This window comes from Xenopus laevis, chromosome 3L (genome assembly GCF_017654675.1).
Source record: "Xenopus laevis strain J_2021 chromosome 3L, Xenopus_laevis_v10.1, whole genome shotgun sequence".
Classification (NCBI taxonomy): domain Eukaryota; kingdom Metazoa; phylum Chordata; class Amphibia; order Anura; family Pipidae; genus Xenopus; species Xenopus laevis.
Genome location: NC_054375.1, coordinates 38,917,769 through 38,935,807, shown reverse-complemented (window position 1 = coordinate 38,935,807; position 18,039 = coordinate 38,917,769). Strand labels below are relative to the sequence as shown.

The following is an 18,039-nucleotide window of genomic DNA, read 5'->3' as shown; positions in this document are numbered from 1 at the left end:
ACCAAAGTATCTGGCATTTAGAGGCCCCAAAATGAAGTTAGCGCATACAAACAGTCCCGTGGGTAACTTCAGCTAATGAAAGATCAACACATTGACTGCATTTTTGTGGGGTAAAAACACAGAAATATATGTTTACCCCCCAAAACCCATATATTTTTGGAAAGTACACATTCTACCGAATCTAAAATGGGTACCCATGCCTTTCTGCTCCAAACTACTGAGTCGTAAGGCTTTCCCACAATTGTCGGTTTTGGTGAAATATCTGAAAATTGCCTCAAAGCTTCAACTTCCCAGCACCATATCACCCATGTATCGTTACGCACCAAGAAAAAGCACCCTAAATATGATTGCCAGGGTTCCTCCAAACAGTTTGGTGGCCATTGTTCATAGGTTTATCAAAGTATCTGGCATTTAGAGGCCTCAAAATGAAGTTAGTGCATACAAATAGTCCTGTGGGTAACTTCATCTAATGAAAAATCAACACATTGACTGCATTTTTGTGGGGTAAAAACACAGAAATATATGTTTACCCCCCAAACCCATACATTTTTGGAAAGTACACATTCTACTGAATCTAAAATGGGTACCCATGCCTTTCTGCTCCAAACTACTGAGTCGCAAGGCTTTCCCAAAGTTGTCGGTTTTGGTGAAATATCTGAAAATTGCCTGAAAGCTTCAACTTCCCAGCACCATATCACCCATGTGTCATTACGTACTAAGAAAAAGCACCCTAAATATGATTGCCAGGGTTCCTCTGAACATTTTGGTGGCCATTGTTCATAAGTTTACCAAAGTATCTGGCATTTAGAGTCCCCAAAATGAAGTTAGCGCATACAAACAGTCCCGTGGGTAACTTCAGCTAATGAAAAATCAACACATTGACTGCATTTTTGTGGGGTAAAAACACAGAAATATATGTTTACCCCCCAAACCCATACATTTTTGGAAAGTACACATTCTACCGAATCTAAAATGGGTACCCATGCCTTATTGCTCCAAACTACTGAGTCGCAAGGCTTTCCCAAAGTTGTCGGTTTTGGTGAAATATCTGAAAATTGCCTCAAAGCTTCAACTTCCCAGCACCATATCACCCATGTGTCATTACGTACTAAGAAAAAGCACCCTAAATATGATTGCCAGGGTTACTCCGAACAGTTTGATGGCCATTGTTCATAGGTTTACCAAAGTATCTGGCATTTAGAGGCCCCAAAATGAAGTTAGCGCATACAAACAGTCCCGTGGGTAACTTCAGCTAATGAAAAATCAACACATTGACTGCATTTTTGTGGGGTAAAAACACAGAAATATATGTTTACCCCCCAAACCCATATATTTTTGGAAAGTACACATTCTACTGAATCTAAAATGGGTACCCATGCCTTTCTGCTCCAAACTACTGAGTCGCAAGGCTTTCCCAAAGTTGTCGGTTTTGGTGAAATATCTGAAAATTGCCTCAAAGCTTCAACTTCCCAGCACCATATCACCCATGTGTCATTACGTACTAAGAAAAAGCACCCTAAATATGATTGCCAGGGTTCCTCCGAACAGTTTGGTGGCCATTGTTCATAGGTTTACCAAAGTATCTGGCATTTAGAGGCCCCAAAATGAAGTTAGCGCATACAAACAGTCCCGTGGGTGAAAAATCAACACATTGACTGCATTTTTGTGGGGTAAAAACACAGAAATATATGTTTACCCCCCAAACCCATACATTTTTGGAAAGTACACATTCTACCGAATCTAAAATGGGTACCCATGCCTTATTGCTCCAAACTACTGAGTCGCAAGGCTTTCCCAAAGTTGTCGGTTTTGGTGAAATATCTGAAAATTGCCTCAAAGCTTCAACTTCCCAGCACCATATCACCCATGTGTCATTACGTACTAAGAAAAAGCACCCTAAATATGATTGCCAGGGTTACTCCGAACAGTTTGGTGGCCATTGTTCATAGGTTTACCAAAGTATCTGGCATTTAGAGGCCCCAAAATGAAGTTAGCGCATACAAACAGTCCCGTGGGTAACTTCAGCTAATGAAAAATCAACACATTGACTGCATTTTTGTGGGGTAAAAACACAGAAATATATGTTTACCCCCCAAACCCATACATTTTTGGAAAGTACACATTCTACCGAATCTAAAATGGGTACCCATGCCTTATTGCTCCAAACTACTGAGTCGCAAGGCTTTCCCAAAGTTGTCGGTTTTGGTGAAATATCTGAAAATTGCCTCAAAGCTTCAACTTCCCAGCACCATATCACCCATGTGTCATTACGTACTAAGAAAAAGCACCCTAAATATGATTGCCAGGGTTCCTCAGAACATTTTGGTGGCCATCGTTCATAAGTTTACCAAAGTATATGGCATTTAGAGGCCCCAAAATGAAGTTAGCACATACAAATTGTCCGGTGGGTAACTTCAGCTAATGAAAAATTAACACATTCACTGCATTTTTGTGGGGTAAAAACACAGAAATAGATGTTTACCCCCCAACCCCATATATTTTTGGAAAGTACACATTCTACAGAATCTAAAATGGGTACCCATGCCTTTCTGCTCCAAACTACTGAGTCGCAAGGCTTTGCCAAATTTGGCGGTTTTGGTGAAATATCTGGAAATTGCCTCAAAGCTTCAACTTTCCAGCATCGTATTGTCCATGTATCATTACCAGCATAAAGCATCCTAAATATAAACATATGGGTCTACTAAACAGTTTGATGCCCAATGTGCATAGATATACCAAACTATGTGGCGCACAGAGACCCCCAAATGACAATATGTATAGACATTTTCACGGCTGACGCTCTGGCTGCTGCAATATGAGCACCTGGAGTGTGTATTATGCGACATTAGACCCCCCTAACAGTACAGAGACCCCAGAAAACCATATATTTTCAGAAAGTACACATTCTGACGAATCCAATATGGGTAAATAAGTGTTTCTACTGCAAACTGCCAAACTGCAAAGCAATGCTGAACATAACGGTTTTTATCAAATTTCTGAAAATCGTCACAAAGCTTGAATTCTACCCCATTATATGCCACACATTTCGTAACGTATCAGCATAAAACATCCTAAATATGAACGCCAGGGGTCTACTGAACACTTTGATGCCCAGTATGCATAGATATACCAAACTATGTGGCGCACAGAGACCCCCAAATGACAATAGTGTATATACATTTTCATGGCTGACGCGCTGGCTGCTGCAATATGAGCACCTGGTGTGCGTATTATGCGACATTAGACCCCCCTAACAGTACAGAGACCCCAGAAAACCATATATTTTCAGAAAGTACACATTCTGACGAATCCAATATGGGTAAATAAGTGTTTCTACTGCAAACTGGCAAACAGCAAAGCAATGCTGAACATAACGGTTTTTATCAAATTTCTGAAAATCGTCACAAAGCTTGAATTTTACCCCATTATATGCCCCACATTTCATAACTTATCAGCATAAAACATCCTAAATATGAACGCCAGGGGTCTACTGAACACTTTGATGCCCAATATGCATAGATATACCAAACTATGTGGCGCACAGAGACCCCCAAATGACAATAGTGTATATACATTTTCACGGCTGACGCGCTGGCTGCTGCAATATGAGCACCTGGTGTGTGTATTATGCGACATTAGACCCCCCTAACAGTACAGAGACCCCAGAAAACCATATATTTTCAGAAAGTACACATTCTGAAGAATCCAATATGGGTAAATAAGTGTTTCTACTGCAAACTGCCAAACTGCAAAGCAATGCTGAACATAACGGTTTTTATCAAATTTCTGAAAATCGTCACAAAGCTTGAATTTTACCCCATTATATGCCCCACATTTCTTAACGTATCAGCATAAAACATCCTAAATATGAACGCCAGGGGTCTACTGAACACTTTGATGCCCAGTATGCATAGATATACCAAACTATGTGGTGTACAGAGACCCCCAAATGACAATAGTGTATATACATTTTCACGGCTGACGCGCTGGCTGCTGCAATATGAGCACCTGGTGTGTGTATTATGCGACATTAGACCCCCCTAACAGTACAGAGACCCCAGAAAACCATATATTTTCAGAAAGTACACATTCTGACGAATCCAATATGGGTAAATAAGTGTTTCTACTGCAAACTGCCAAACTGCAAAGCAATGCTGAAAATAACGGTTTTTATCAAATTTCTGAAAATCGTCACAAAGCTTGAATTTTACCCCATTATATGCCCCACATTTCTTAACGTATCAGCATAAAACATCCTAAATATGAACGCCAGGGGTCTACTGAACACTTTGATGCCCAGTATGCATAGATATACCAAACTATGTGGTGTACAGAGACCCCCAAATGACAATAGTGTATATACATTTTCACGGCTGACGCGCTGGCTGCTGCAATATGAGCACCTGGTGTGTGTATTATGCGACATTAGACCCCCCTAACAGTACAGAGACCCCAGAAAACCATATATTTTCAGAAAGTACACATTCTGACGAATCCAATATGGGTAAATAAGTGTTTCTACTGCAAACTGCCAAACTGCAAAGCAATGCTGAACATAACGGTTTTTATCAAATTTCTGAAAATCGTCACAAAGCTTGAATTTTACCCCATTATATGCCCCACATTTCGTAACGTATCAGCATAAAACATCCTAAATATGAACGCCAGGGGTCTACTGAACACTTTGATGCCCAATATGCATAGATATACCAAACTATGTGGCGCACAGAGACCCCCAAATGGATATAAAGTAGATAAAATTTACAAGGCAAAACAAAATAAGGCAGTAAAGAGTGAAATGCAAAAAAATCCAATAAAACCACAAAAATCAATGTTTTTTTTCCAGACTAGTGTTATCGGCCGTCAGAATCACAGTTTGAATATTTTAGCTGGGCCAAACAGGTTATACGGCTAGAAACAAGTGAACACAACATACGCAGAGCTGAAAATGCAATAAAATGGCTAAAAATTCAATAAAATGGCTAAAAATGCACCAAAATACCCAAAATTGCAATATAATCACCGAAATAACATAAAAAAGATATTGCACAGTACGGTTAGCGAATACGCTATTCGTAATGGCAATAAAACATTTTTTTCAGCCAAAAAAAGAGACGATGCGATAAGAAAAAAAAAAAAAAAGCCACAATGCCATGTATGTGCGTGTGCGTGTGTACAAATGGTAAATTACATGTTATGTGTGCGTGTGTGCGTGTGCACATGTGTGTAAGTGCAGTGAGTGTAAGTGACCCCCCAATCCCCAAAAATGTATGTGTAAGTGTGTGTAAGTGTGAATCTAAGTGTGTATTACTGTAATAAGTGTGTGTTGGTGTGTTTGTGTGTGTAATTGTTGCACTAACCTGAAAAAATCGCTGGAGACTGTTGCAGGCGATCAGGAAGACTCCCTGGAAGACATCTGCCTCGTGGTTCCTGTCTGTGTGCTGTGGGGGCGGAGATCGTCGATCCGGTGCAGGCTGCAGCAGCAGGACACGTAAGTAACACGTGCCTGCTGCTGTTTTTGGGCCCCTGGGCGATCGCGCCCCAGGGGCCACTCGATCCCCTGCTCTGCTCGTTGCCTAGGGGCAGGGGATCGAGCAGGAACGGAGCGAGCGGCTCTAACAGCCGCTCCTCCGCTTCTGAACCCGGAAGTGCTGCAGAACGTAGAATCTACGTTCTGTGGCATTTCAAGTACCTTTGCCACAGAACGTAGATTCTACGATCTGTGGCATTTAAAGGGTTAAAGTTTAGTGTAAATATAATTGTTGTTAAAAGCAGCATATGGTTGTTTACGGCTATTTACCTCACTGGCAAAGAATTACATTTGATTTCATTATGCAAAATGTTATATTTGAATTACCGTATATACTCGAGTATAAGCCGTCCCGAGTATAAGCCGAGGTACCTAATTTTACCTCCAAAAACTGGGAAAGCTTATTGACTCGAGTATAAGCCTAGGGTGAGAAATGCAGCAGCTTCTGGTAAGTTTCAATCAAAAAATTTAGGGTTTCTGCTCCCATTGGAGGTGCCGGCGTCTTGTTTTTGGATGCCGGCGACCATTCTTGGATGCCGGCAAATATTCTTGGAGACTATTCTTAGGCGCCGGAGACTATTCTTAGGCGCTGGCTACTATTCTTAGTCGCCGGCGACTATTCTTAGGCGCCGGCGACCGTTTTTGTGCTTGACCCGAGTATAAGCCGAGGTAGAGTTTTTCAGCATATTTTGGGGGCTGAAAAACTCGGCTTATACTCGAGTATATACGGTAAGCTGTATAAGTACAACTGTCTGTATTCTATGGTATTGCAAGACCTTATTCACTTTTATTATGCAATTGAGTTGAAATACCACAAACGGTGTCAAGCACTTAGGGGCAGATTTATCAAAGTTTGTGAATTTTCGAAGCAAAAAACTTTGAATTTCGAAGTAATTGTTTGATACTTTGACCATCAAATAGGCCACAAATCGATTCGAATTGAAAAAAACTTTGAATATTCGACCACTCGAATATCAAAGCACTGCCTCTTTAAAAAACTTCGACACTTCGCCACGTTAAACCTGCCGAATTGCTGTTTAGCCTATGGGGGACCTCCTAGAACCTACCTGAGGCTTTTGGGCAAGTTTTGAGAAGTCAAAGTTTTTTTTGTAAAATCCTTGGAATCGTTTGATTCGAAGGATTAAATCGTTAGATCGTATGATTTTTTTTTGATCGATAACGGCCGTTTACGCTGGGAAAAAACTTTGACTATCGAAGTACTCAAATGCGTTGGTCGAATTTCGAAGTTTTTTAACTTTGAAATTCGATCCTTGATAAATATGCCCCTAACAGTTTGTTTGTGTTTCCTGCCATTAAGGTATGTAATGACTCGGAGCACTAAACCCCAAAACAGCAAATATGGAATGCAGTTACCTTTAATCAGATTAGTATTACATTAATAATGTGCTAATAATTACTTAATTATATTTGCTATTCATCAATGAGCCTGATTCAATTCAGTGAGAAAAAGTTATCTTATGGATGAGATTCAGTTTGAGGAGAAAAAACGTTTCACCAAATTCAGTTCCAGTTTTTTCCCATGGACTTCAATAGAGTTTTCACGTAATAAGCCAATCAATTGAATTGCATTTTAAATTGAATCTCATCCATGACTTTTTACGTGTTCACCTTGCTGTCACTCAATTGAATCTGGCTCATTGCCATTTACAATGGCTCCCAAAGAATCTGCAAAAGTTATAGCATGACCTAAATAAGTGCTAAAAAAATCACTTGTAATGTTAAAATTAGATAAAGATGAGTTATAGACTAGGTAAATGTTAATAAACAGCAATGGTGGAAAAACACCATTGTAGACTAGTTCATAATGGGCTTCTGCTAATAAAGGTTGAAGAGTGGGGGTTTCTCTGCAACTGCTAGGGTTGTCAACTTTTTTCATATACTTATGCTGGCCTGCTGGGGGGAGATGCTGCTCGATGATGTCATGGGAGCAGGGGAATGGGAGGTCCAGTGACATCACAGAGCCGGAGAAAAGGCAAGCCTTTAGCGTTGGGGTGGGAAAAGGGACAGATTGTGGAAATGTAAGCAGTCAGAAAGGGCAATGAGGATTTAAAAGGGGAAGGTTTAGTAATGAAATGCTTTAGGAATGGAGGAAAAGACGAGCAATTCAAGTTTCTAGGTGGGAACCTTAGAAACTACAGTGACTGAGCATGCACAGTTGAAACCAGGTCCACATGCTCCTGTTGGAAACTGGAAATTATTCCTCAGTAATCCACCAATTGACTTCATTAGTCAGACTCTTCAACAGACACATGGAGTAGCCATCTCCACCACTGTATCATATAGTAACAAGAAAATCTGGAGAGTTTTTGAAAGTATGTAGTTTTATTATCGCACTACATGTTTCGGACCCAACTGGTCCTTCATCTGGTCTTCCTCTCTGTAACATGCACCAGAGGAAGGACCAGTTGGGTCCGAAACATGTAGTGCGAAAATAAAACTACATACTTTCAAAGACTCTCAGTCTCCAGATTTTCTTGTTACTATATGCTCCTGTTGGAAGTTTGCAGAGAAGAGGACCTAAAGCGGTGTGAGATGGGTCCACCAACCCTGCTGTGCTATTCTGCTTTTCAGAACAAGGTCCACGTTTAGCCTGTCCTTAGTGATGCAGTTTAGCATAAAGGAAGGGTTCTGGACAGATGCCCAGTTATTACTCAGGCTGTAGTTCTCCTTTAAAGATGAACAATAAAGAATGCGTCAAAATACGCTCATCACCAGGCAGTGAAACCGCTACTCGTAAACAAATTAAAGTGGCTTACCTTTTTTGAAAGAAGCTCCTCTTCTCGTCTTTCTTATTCATGTGCTGTTGGATTTTTATCAGCATTCTAGAAAACAAATTTACATTATTTGTTACATGTTAGCAATGGGAATAATTATAATATGTGTGTGTGTATATGAAAGTGGATATTTATAAAGATGTAGAAATTATTTTAGTATACTAAACTAAACTAGCCTAAGTTCATGTTGATTGGAAAATAATCCCAATGGGTTTTTGTACTGTAGCCTTATTATAAATACGGCTTATGTGGAAACCCTAGGTCTCAAGACGTCTGGATAATAGATCAAATACCTGTATTTATAAAGTTATGTATTACGTATATATCATTTATACAGTATTCAGCAGTCTTAATTAATTTTATGAAGAAGCACCATTCGCTCTCCATCTTCTTTGCTCCTGATTCACTGCACATGCTCTGTGCTGCTGGCAGTTACCTGAACTTAAGGACCAACTCCCAATATAGTACATATTTAATAAACAGCCCTGTAGCCTCATCTTTTATAATGTTTGATGCTGCATGACAATCCCTAAATTTAGCTTATCAACAGCTGCCCAGAGCACACTGAGCATGTGTGTCACTGGCACTCCTAACTATATCCAAGATGGTGTCCTGCTCTGCACAACTTGAAGGCCTGAATCATTACTGATATTTCTGAAAACTTACTGCAGTAAGTTTAGTATTTCAAACACATTTCTACCCATGTTTATTTTTAGGGTTTAGTTCTCTTTCAATACATTGATTTTTATTAACCCTTTTTTGAAACACTGAATTAATACAGTCAAACAATGTAAAATGTCAGAAAGACTAAACAACTTGTGAGTTGGCTGTGCATGTACTTTGCACCAACAGAGAGATTTTAGAACAATTAGCTATCGAAAAACCAACAGCAATATTACATTTGTAAGTTGCACTATAAACCTTTATCCTGATTATAATTAAATCAGCACCTAAGGAGGGCTGACTGCCAATTAAAAATTAGCATAAGAAGGTAGTAAATTCAATTCAAATCCTGCAGATTTTAAAATTTCTAAACTGCAGTTTTGCTTGAATTTGTGGCATACCGTATGTTGTTTAATTTGTGTGGTGATGGCACAGAAGGCAATTCAAAGTGCCTTGTTTTCTGATTTCCAGCTCAGCAGGACAACATGTTTGCAATCTCAATCCTTCAATCGCCTGTGCTTCGTTATACTTATAGGTCTGATGATTATTGCTTAAAGGGATCTTGTCATGGGAAAACATGTTTTTTTCAAAACACATCAGTTAATAATGCTACTCCAGCAGAATTCTGCACTGAAATCCATTTCTCAAAAGAGGAAACAGATTTTTTTTATATTTAATTTTGAAATCTGACATGGGGCTAGTCATTTTGACAATTTACCAGCTGCCCCTGGTCATGTGACTTGTGACTGCACTTTAGGAGAGAAATGCTTTCTGGCAGGCTGCTGTTTTTCCTTCTCAATGTAATTGAAGGAGTCTCAGTGGGACATGGGTTTTTACTATTGAGTGTTGTTCTTAGATCTACCAGGCAGCTGTTATCTTGTGTTAGGGAGCTGTTATCTGGTTACCTTCCCATTGTTCTTTTGTTTGGCTGCTGGGGGGGGGGGAAAGGGAGGGGGTGATATCACTCCAACTTGCAGTTCAGCAGTAAAGAGTGATTGAAGTTTATCAGAGCACAAGTCACATGACTTGGGGCAGCTGGGAAATTGACAATATGTCTAGCCCCAAAATTGATATTCAAAATTGAATATAAAAAAATCTGTTTGCTCTTTTGAGAAATGGATTTCAGTGCAGATTTCTGCTGGAGCAGCACTATTAACTGATTCATTTTGAAAAAATTTTTTCCCATGATAGTATCCCTTTAACTAAATTAATTGGTTGGTAATTCTGAGCATTTTGTTGGTCGCCCACTAAGGTGAAATTCACAACAAAACTCTCTGAATCATCCCGTGTGGCATTGGCCTTGCAGACTGAGCTCTGGAGGATTTACTTTGTAAAGTGGGTTCCTTGTTTGACAAGAACAAACACAACATTTCAAAATAAGTTTGACTTGCCCTACAATCCCAGGATACAGATCACATGCTTATTTACAATCAAGGTAGCTGTTACCATAAAAAAGGCTTATGATTATGTTGTGCCATTGTGGGGTATGGGCACTTTTTTACCGCAGAAAGCTAATGAGCTGTAACATACAGCATCCATCCAAATACCAGAATTCAACATGGAACGCGCATGTTAGCTGTTTGAAACCAGGAAGCGGTTAAACACTAAGTAAATGTGGAAATGGGGAAGATGTGGAATATGCTCCCTAAAGTAGTTTCAGAAAAGGCAGTATTCAATTTAACCGCTGAGAATATACGTATGAACTAGAACAAATGCAGAAGTTATTTTATTTCTCTGTTTGGTGGCAAACTCCATACAGCTTCAAGTGAGTTTGTTTTTGTCATCATGTGGATCAGCTGAAGGTTATCAAGAGTACTTTGTCTTTCTTTCTTTTCTGTCTGACTTTTCTTCTTTTAAATTACTGGAACAAATAGACTTACACTCAACTTGTAGCCAGGAAGCACAGTATATTTTGCTTTCTTTCTCCATTTGATGTCACAAGTATATTATATATTCCCATAAAAATGAGAAGAATGAAGCCCAGCTTCTTTTACAAAAGGAGGCTTCAAACCTAACTGAAGTTGCCGCCCTGGGCCCTGGACTCTGAAGCAAGGACGGGTGTGATCCTTTAGTATCAAAGGAAGGTCAATTGGTTGATGAGAGCAGAATAAAAATCAGAGATTATAAACTGTTATTTATCATCTGCCTACACAACTCACAAACCAGATGATTAAGGCTTCCTTTTTAATAGACCCGTTTTTTTATCATCTAAAAATAATGGGCAATGAAGGAGCAAATTCAATGAAAAGCCAAGGTCCTGATGGTATTCATACCAGGGTTCAAAAGGAGCGTAGCTCTGCAATTATCAAACATATTTAATAGTGATCATTAGTACATTTTTAGAGTCTGCGGGCATCTTTTTTTGCAGCAAAAGCTTTCTTTACGTTATTTCGGAAGAAATAACAAATGTGATGATACAAAATGTGTTGGTTGTATCATTAATTGAGTTTTGGGGATTTTGTGGATAACAAGCTGTATAACTCTAGACAGTGTGACTCAGTTCTTTTATTAACAAGGGCATTAACTCAAGGGATGAAAACGTGATTTTGCCTCTTCATAGATCCTTTGTAAGGCCTTATCTTAATTATGCCATGTAGTTTTAGGCAACTGTCAAGAACTCCTGCCCAGTCCCAAGTGGAGATGTGTCCAGTGAGTGGCATGCTGCCTCAGATTTCTCCTACCCTTTGGTGTCAGCCATATATGTAATCTGAGGTTCATTTGGAACTTGATGGATTATGTAAATTGTTAGGCTATTATTGGATCAAGTGTTAATTGCAAATACATCCTGATCCCCAAACTCCACCATGTGTGCACAGTCACTGCTAAGACACACAGGGCATTATCAGCCATTATTTGCATTTTCTGCACCAGAGTTTTTCTGCCAATAGAGAAAATGCTGGTCAGACCAATGATGGCTTTAATGCAGCTGGTCAGTTTATCAAATATTGCTAAATATTAAGTAAGCAGACCCTGTTTTTAAAATGAAAGCATTATAAAGTAATATAGAGGTTCTAAATTGCACCATTGCTGTTTCCCATAGGCACCAGGTATTTGCTTTCACTTTCTAACTAGTAGATGACTTTACAAAACTAATTGTGCATTTTAACACATGTGTTTCATGACACCTTCACTGTACTACTACTGTCCATAGCAGAGAGTACACAGTAGTTTGTTGGTCCAGTGACCTCTCTCTCAGCCATATGTGAAACCTACCCCAGAAAACACTGTTGCTGACACTCTGTGATATAAAGTACCTTTTGGATCACACCATTTTTAGTGTTTTCTTTATGCCTACAATCCACTTTGCATGTTTTCTGCTGTTTAACACAAACACAGCCAGCACTGAGTGCAAAGACTACATATACCATTTGCTTTATTTTCTATCTGCAATTAAGTGAACATTTTAGTAAGCAAAACTTCAATTTTTGCTACAAATTTTTCAGTTTCATGTTAAAGTACATTTTTTTCAAGAGAATAAAATAGTTCAAGTGTCACAAAATGCTACATGCTTTAGAATGCTCCTGTGAGTTAAATCATAAATTTGTGAATTTTTTTGCTGAGTTTCGCGGCCAAAGAAAACGCCCACAGACTCCAATGAGTGAAAAAATTTGTACGTGTTGTGGCCTATTGACTTCAAAGGATTTGGTGAATTTTTTTGCAGTTTCGCATATTTTCAGCAAAGCAAAATTCCCAAAAAAAGTCCCAAAATATAAGCTAAACTCTTCTTTATCTCTTGCTTTCTAAAATACAGTACACCTGAACAATTAAATGTCTCAGAGTGCACTATAAGGTCACAAGAGTTAGGCCATCTCCCTGTTCAGCACCTCATTTTGAAACAGAGTTGGGTTTTCTTTTTCTTCTATAGCAGCCTCTGCTCTTCTGAGATGACTGTCGATTAGGTGCTAGAACATACTTGGTGGGATTTGCTTCCATACATCAACAAGAACATTAAAAAAATGATGTTGGATGCCTCCCTTGCAGTCGTGTTCATTCTAATTATACAATTATACATGCAACATATCTTCATGATGGGTCTCATTCTGCAGTAGTCTAACTTGTCCCTAGAAGCCTGAACCCCTGAGGCCTTGCTCAACATGCTAATGCCGATGGATCACTGCCAAAATGGTATTTCCCCCTTCTTGCTCCTGAAATAATTTGCTTAGAACAAACTTTATGAACTACACACAATTATTGACAATGACAGAAAATAGCAAGATGCAATAATATATTAGAAAAAAAACATTGCACATTCATGCAAGCAGCATTCTCCTTGCATCCACCAAAGCCAGACGCATGTGTTCCACTGGTGAAGTCTAAAGTCTATAGAGAATGCATTTCCACTACTTCAGAGACCAATTCTGGTAACCTTTTACACCACTCCAGCTAATAGTTTTTGTGCATACTTCCCAACATTTTGGAAATAAATAGAGCGGCAATTGTTTGGTCACGCCCATTTTTGTGGCCACACCTTTAATTTTACAAAATTTAGCAGGTTATGAAAGTTTGAACATATTTCTCTATTTTTTTTTAGTTATTACAGTTTTGCTAATGAAGGTGAATTTCCCTTTAAGAGTCTAGCTTCTCCCAATAGACCTGTTTATCTAATTACTTATTTGCTTATCTCAAAATTGTTACAAAAGTATCTTAGCTGCACCTGGTGGCTGTTCTGGGCTCTCTGCCAAAAGCCAATTACGTTTTTGAAACTTTGTATCTTTTTCTGGCTGTTCAGTGCAGAGAAAGTTGGGACTTTTCAGTACAAATGTGGGACTGCGGGTTGAGCTGTCAAAAGTGGGACTGTCCTGCTGAAAACGGGACAGTTGGGAGGTATGCTATTGCTTGCATAGGAATTTGTTACTCATCAGCAACCACTGTTCCAACTAAAGACATCATTTTAGAAGGGGTGTCTGAATTATTTTGGCTATACATTGTTCTTTGGCTACTTTGGGTTATTCAGAGGGGGCTGTTGTGTCCAAATTCATGATTGATTACAGCAGTAGCTGCAGTGTCTTTTATAAAATATAAACAAAGAAAATGTAGATGGCACCTACCTTGGCTAACACTAGGGATGCACCGAATCCAGGATATGGTTAGGAATTTGGCCAGGATTTGGCCTTTTTCAACAGGATTCGGCTGAATCCTTGTGCCCGGCCGAACCAGAATCCTAATTTGCATATGCAAAGGGAGGGAAACGTTTTGTCACAAAACAAGGAAGTAAAAAATGTTTTCCCCTTCCCACCCCTAATTTGCATATGCAAATTAGGATTTGGATTCAATTCGGTATTCGGCCGAATCTTTCGCGAAGGATTCAGGGGTTCGGCCCGAATCCAAAATAGTGGATTCTGTGCATCCCTAGCTAACACACACTCGCGATATATCCTACAGCAATTAATGGAGGTGACCGTATGCAAATACCTACAGAAACTGCTAAACTGTTAAATAAAATGTCACAAACCAAGAGGCTCACAGACTCTCAGTGACATGCAACCTGCGAACTGAAACTCCCAACATGCCTTGTCAGCCTATTGCTATGTCCAATTGAATAGATGAAAATAAAATGTCCAATTGAATAGATATGTCCAATTGAAGAGATGAAAATAAAATAATTAAAGTGGATATTTATAAACATTAACCAGAGTATTTTACACACACACACACATATATATATATATATGTCCTTTAATAGATGCCAACTGTGATGTCCTGCATTGAGAGGGCCGATGCATATTCACATGGTTGGGCTCAATGATATTAATTGGCCTGTAATCTTGTGTGGTCTGTCTTTCTTCACCCTGCTGTAACAGTTGTGTATTTACAGTCGGTTCAGTTTACATTTGCACAACACGCTTTGTATAGAACGAGCCCAAAAAGCTGATAAGCATCTGAGCCTGTTACCCAGAATAAAACACTGAATTGTGATGCAATATAGAAACAGTCTGTTGTAACAGCTTCAGGCTGTGGTTAGGAGAACTGCAAAATGCGGTACTAAAACTTATTTCTGCTGAATTTAGCTCCCATCTTGCTACCCTGTTTATCTTGTTCTTACACTTTATTTTAACAGTCTCAGTGAATGCTAAAAAAGTCCCTTTCATCCTACTACATCCTACTCTCAATTTTTCAAACCCACATTTTCTATTGTTTTTCTGTGGTCTCACCAATATATAATGCATAATACATTTACCTGGATTTACACAATTTTTTTTTGGTCCCATAAAACCCAAAAAATTGAGTTCTTCTGTGTTTATGATACACATGGACCCTTATTTTAGTGCACAGATGACACATACATTTTTTGCGTTTGTTTTCCTTACTAGACTGAACTTTGCTTTGCTTCAAATTTCAATATGCCCAACAAATTCTCAAGAACCCTGGTGCCTTTACTACTGGCTATCACTTTATCTCCTCTTAAACTCATATTTTTAATATGTCCTGGAAAAATTATCGAAATACATGGGTCGGATAACTATTATTGGCTGATACATTGAGCTGTTTTCTGTACGTAAATCCAAAGGCAAGAAATGATCAGCGCCTGTAGGCTGTAGGGAAGAAGTAAATAGAAAAATAATATAGTGTAGTATTCCTGGACACATTTATAATTTTGTGCACTTTAGGTTTAATTGTGAGGGGGTGTAGTTTCGCTTTAAATCCTTAGTCCATTCAAAGCAGTATGAAGGGACAAGAAAAAGTCCTTGGTAATCCCAATTATAGATCTCCAGTGTGGGACAGAGGGAAATAAAAAAATCCTTAAACAGAAAGATTGCCTAGTCAAAGACTATTAAAAAATCAGCAGAAAAAAATGTACCTTATAATTTACCTTATCTATTCTTGTTTTATTTTTATTTTTGTTTTCTGTATGTACCTAATAATAACTAGAATAGAAAAATAGGTTGTCTACATTTTTCTCGCATTGTAATTAAATGCAGAATTGACATGATTCTGGCCAAATACAAATATAATTGCAAATACCGTATTATACAGGAAGCTTTATTACTAATGCTGCATTTCCCAAAGTAAAAACAGATTACTGACACACACACACACACACACACTAGTTAGTTATTCTAAAGCTTCCTGTTGGAGGAAGGAAGTATATAATTAACATAGTGCTTGCACACAACTTAACTTTCTTATCTCTGCTTCCTGTATTCACTCTTGCAGAATAGCTACAGCCACTGTTTCTCTCTGACTTTCACATGAACATTTAGGATTTCTCTTATTACCATATGATGCCTGCATTGACCCCTTAAATTTACAATATGGTCACGTGTGGAATTCCAGTGCTTTATGGCTTTTAGGTATGCATGTATCATTAAAGAAATGCATATCAGTAAAATGTTCATGTTGAAAGTGCCATCATTTATAAAGCTTAAGTAACATATTATTTGAAAGGATATATATATATATATATATATATATATATATATATATATATATATATATATATATATATATATATATATATATATATATATAAAACAAGTCAGAAAGTACCCACATTCATACACCAAGTCCAGTATCGGGTGCTAGGTCAAGTTATAATGTATAATATGTTAAATGGACCAAAACTCCAGTTATTTTCCATACAATTTTATTGAGTCATCACTCTTGTGTCCAATGTTTTGGGCCTCATTGGACCTTTATCATCCTTTTCTATTTACAGTTACATGGAACCGCGATGGGACCGAGCGTCGCCCCGTCATATAACCTTCATGGTTTGGCTTGAAGAGCACTTTGTATATCGGGATGATTTCTACTGGAAACATTGTGTGGCCTGGTGGAGATATGTCGATGATATCTTTGTAATATGGTGGGGTGACATGAGCTCCCTATCTCGGTTCCACGAACGTCTCAATGGGTTTCATCCATCTATTAAATTTTCACAGGTACATAATTCGAAAGAAATTTCATTTTTGGACGTATTGGTATATAGAGAGAGAGGTTTGCTAACTAAATTATATTTCAAGCCTACTGAAATCAGATATTACATTTTGAAAGTAATCATCCACTGCATACAAAAAATTCAATACCCATTAACAAAGTAACTCGAGTTCACAGGTTAGTCAGTGATCCAGCAGTTAGGGACATACAGACTGAACAAATGAGAACTACATTTAAACAGAGAGGTCATCCATCTAGGGTGTTAGCTAGAGCGGATAAGGCTATGATTCAAAAAAAGGACAAAAAATCTAAAAGCCCTAGAATTACATTTGTTACCCAGTATGATGCCTTTAGTAGACAGATGCAAACGATCTTACGGAAACATTGGTATATATTACGTAGGGCATATCCCACGGTGAGAGAATTTGCACTACCACCGTCAATATCGTACAAAAGAGGTAGAACTATTTGGTAGAAATTGACTAGAACTCTAGTACGCAAAGAGACCATGCATAAGAGTACATTTTTGGGAATAAAAAATAATGGCATGTATCCATGTTTGAATTGCAAACAATGGAAACATGTGATACAAGGGAAAACATTTGAACACCCTGGCACAGGAGAGACTATTCAAATACAAGGGTATCTCACCTGTTTATCTCAATTTTTAGTGTATGTGATTGTATGCCCCTGTGATTTATGTTGGGGAGTCTGTACAAAAAGTGAAATCACATATCTAGCATCATAAATCTACAATAAAATTGTGGAATATAGGACTACTGCTCTCACTTTATAGAAAAAGGGCATACGGCTGAACAGTTATGATTTATGGTACTTGAAAAAGTACCCCCATTGGAGAGAGGAGGGGACTGTGAATTAAAATTGAAACAGAGGAAGGTATGGTGGATTAATATACTGAACTCCCTTTATCCACATGGCCTGAATAAGGATTATAATCTATATCTGTTTTTGTAAACCATATGGATATCCGTATTTAAAATATTTTAAAATATTTAGATTTATACTCTATTTATGTTTCATTCTTTTATATACAGCATGCATGACATGAACCCTGTATAAGGCATTAATGGAATGTTACTATGTCACTTCCTATGATGGACTTTAAATATCACATGGACGTAAGATGAATTTAAAACATTGTTCACACGGCTCTAG

At 38.3% G+C, this 18,039-nt stretch overlaps 1 protein-coding gene across 1 annotated transcript in view; it reads right to left on the bottom strand.

The window, feature by feature from the left end:
- Nucleotides 1-18,039, bottom strand: part of lcp2.L (lymphocyte cytosolic protein 2 L homeolog) — a gene marked incomplete at its 5' end in the record, with an annotated part of 64,435 nt that overhangs the window by 24,195 nt on the left and 22,201 nt on the right. Inside the window, 1 exon segment of the mRNA NM_001092298.1 lies at nucleotides 8,308-8,373. Coding sequence (NP_001085767.1) covers nucleotides 8,308-8,373 — 66 coding nt within the window.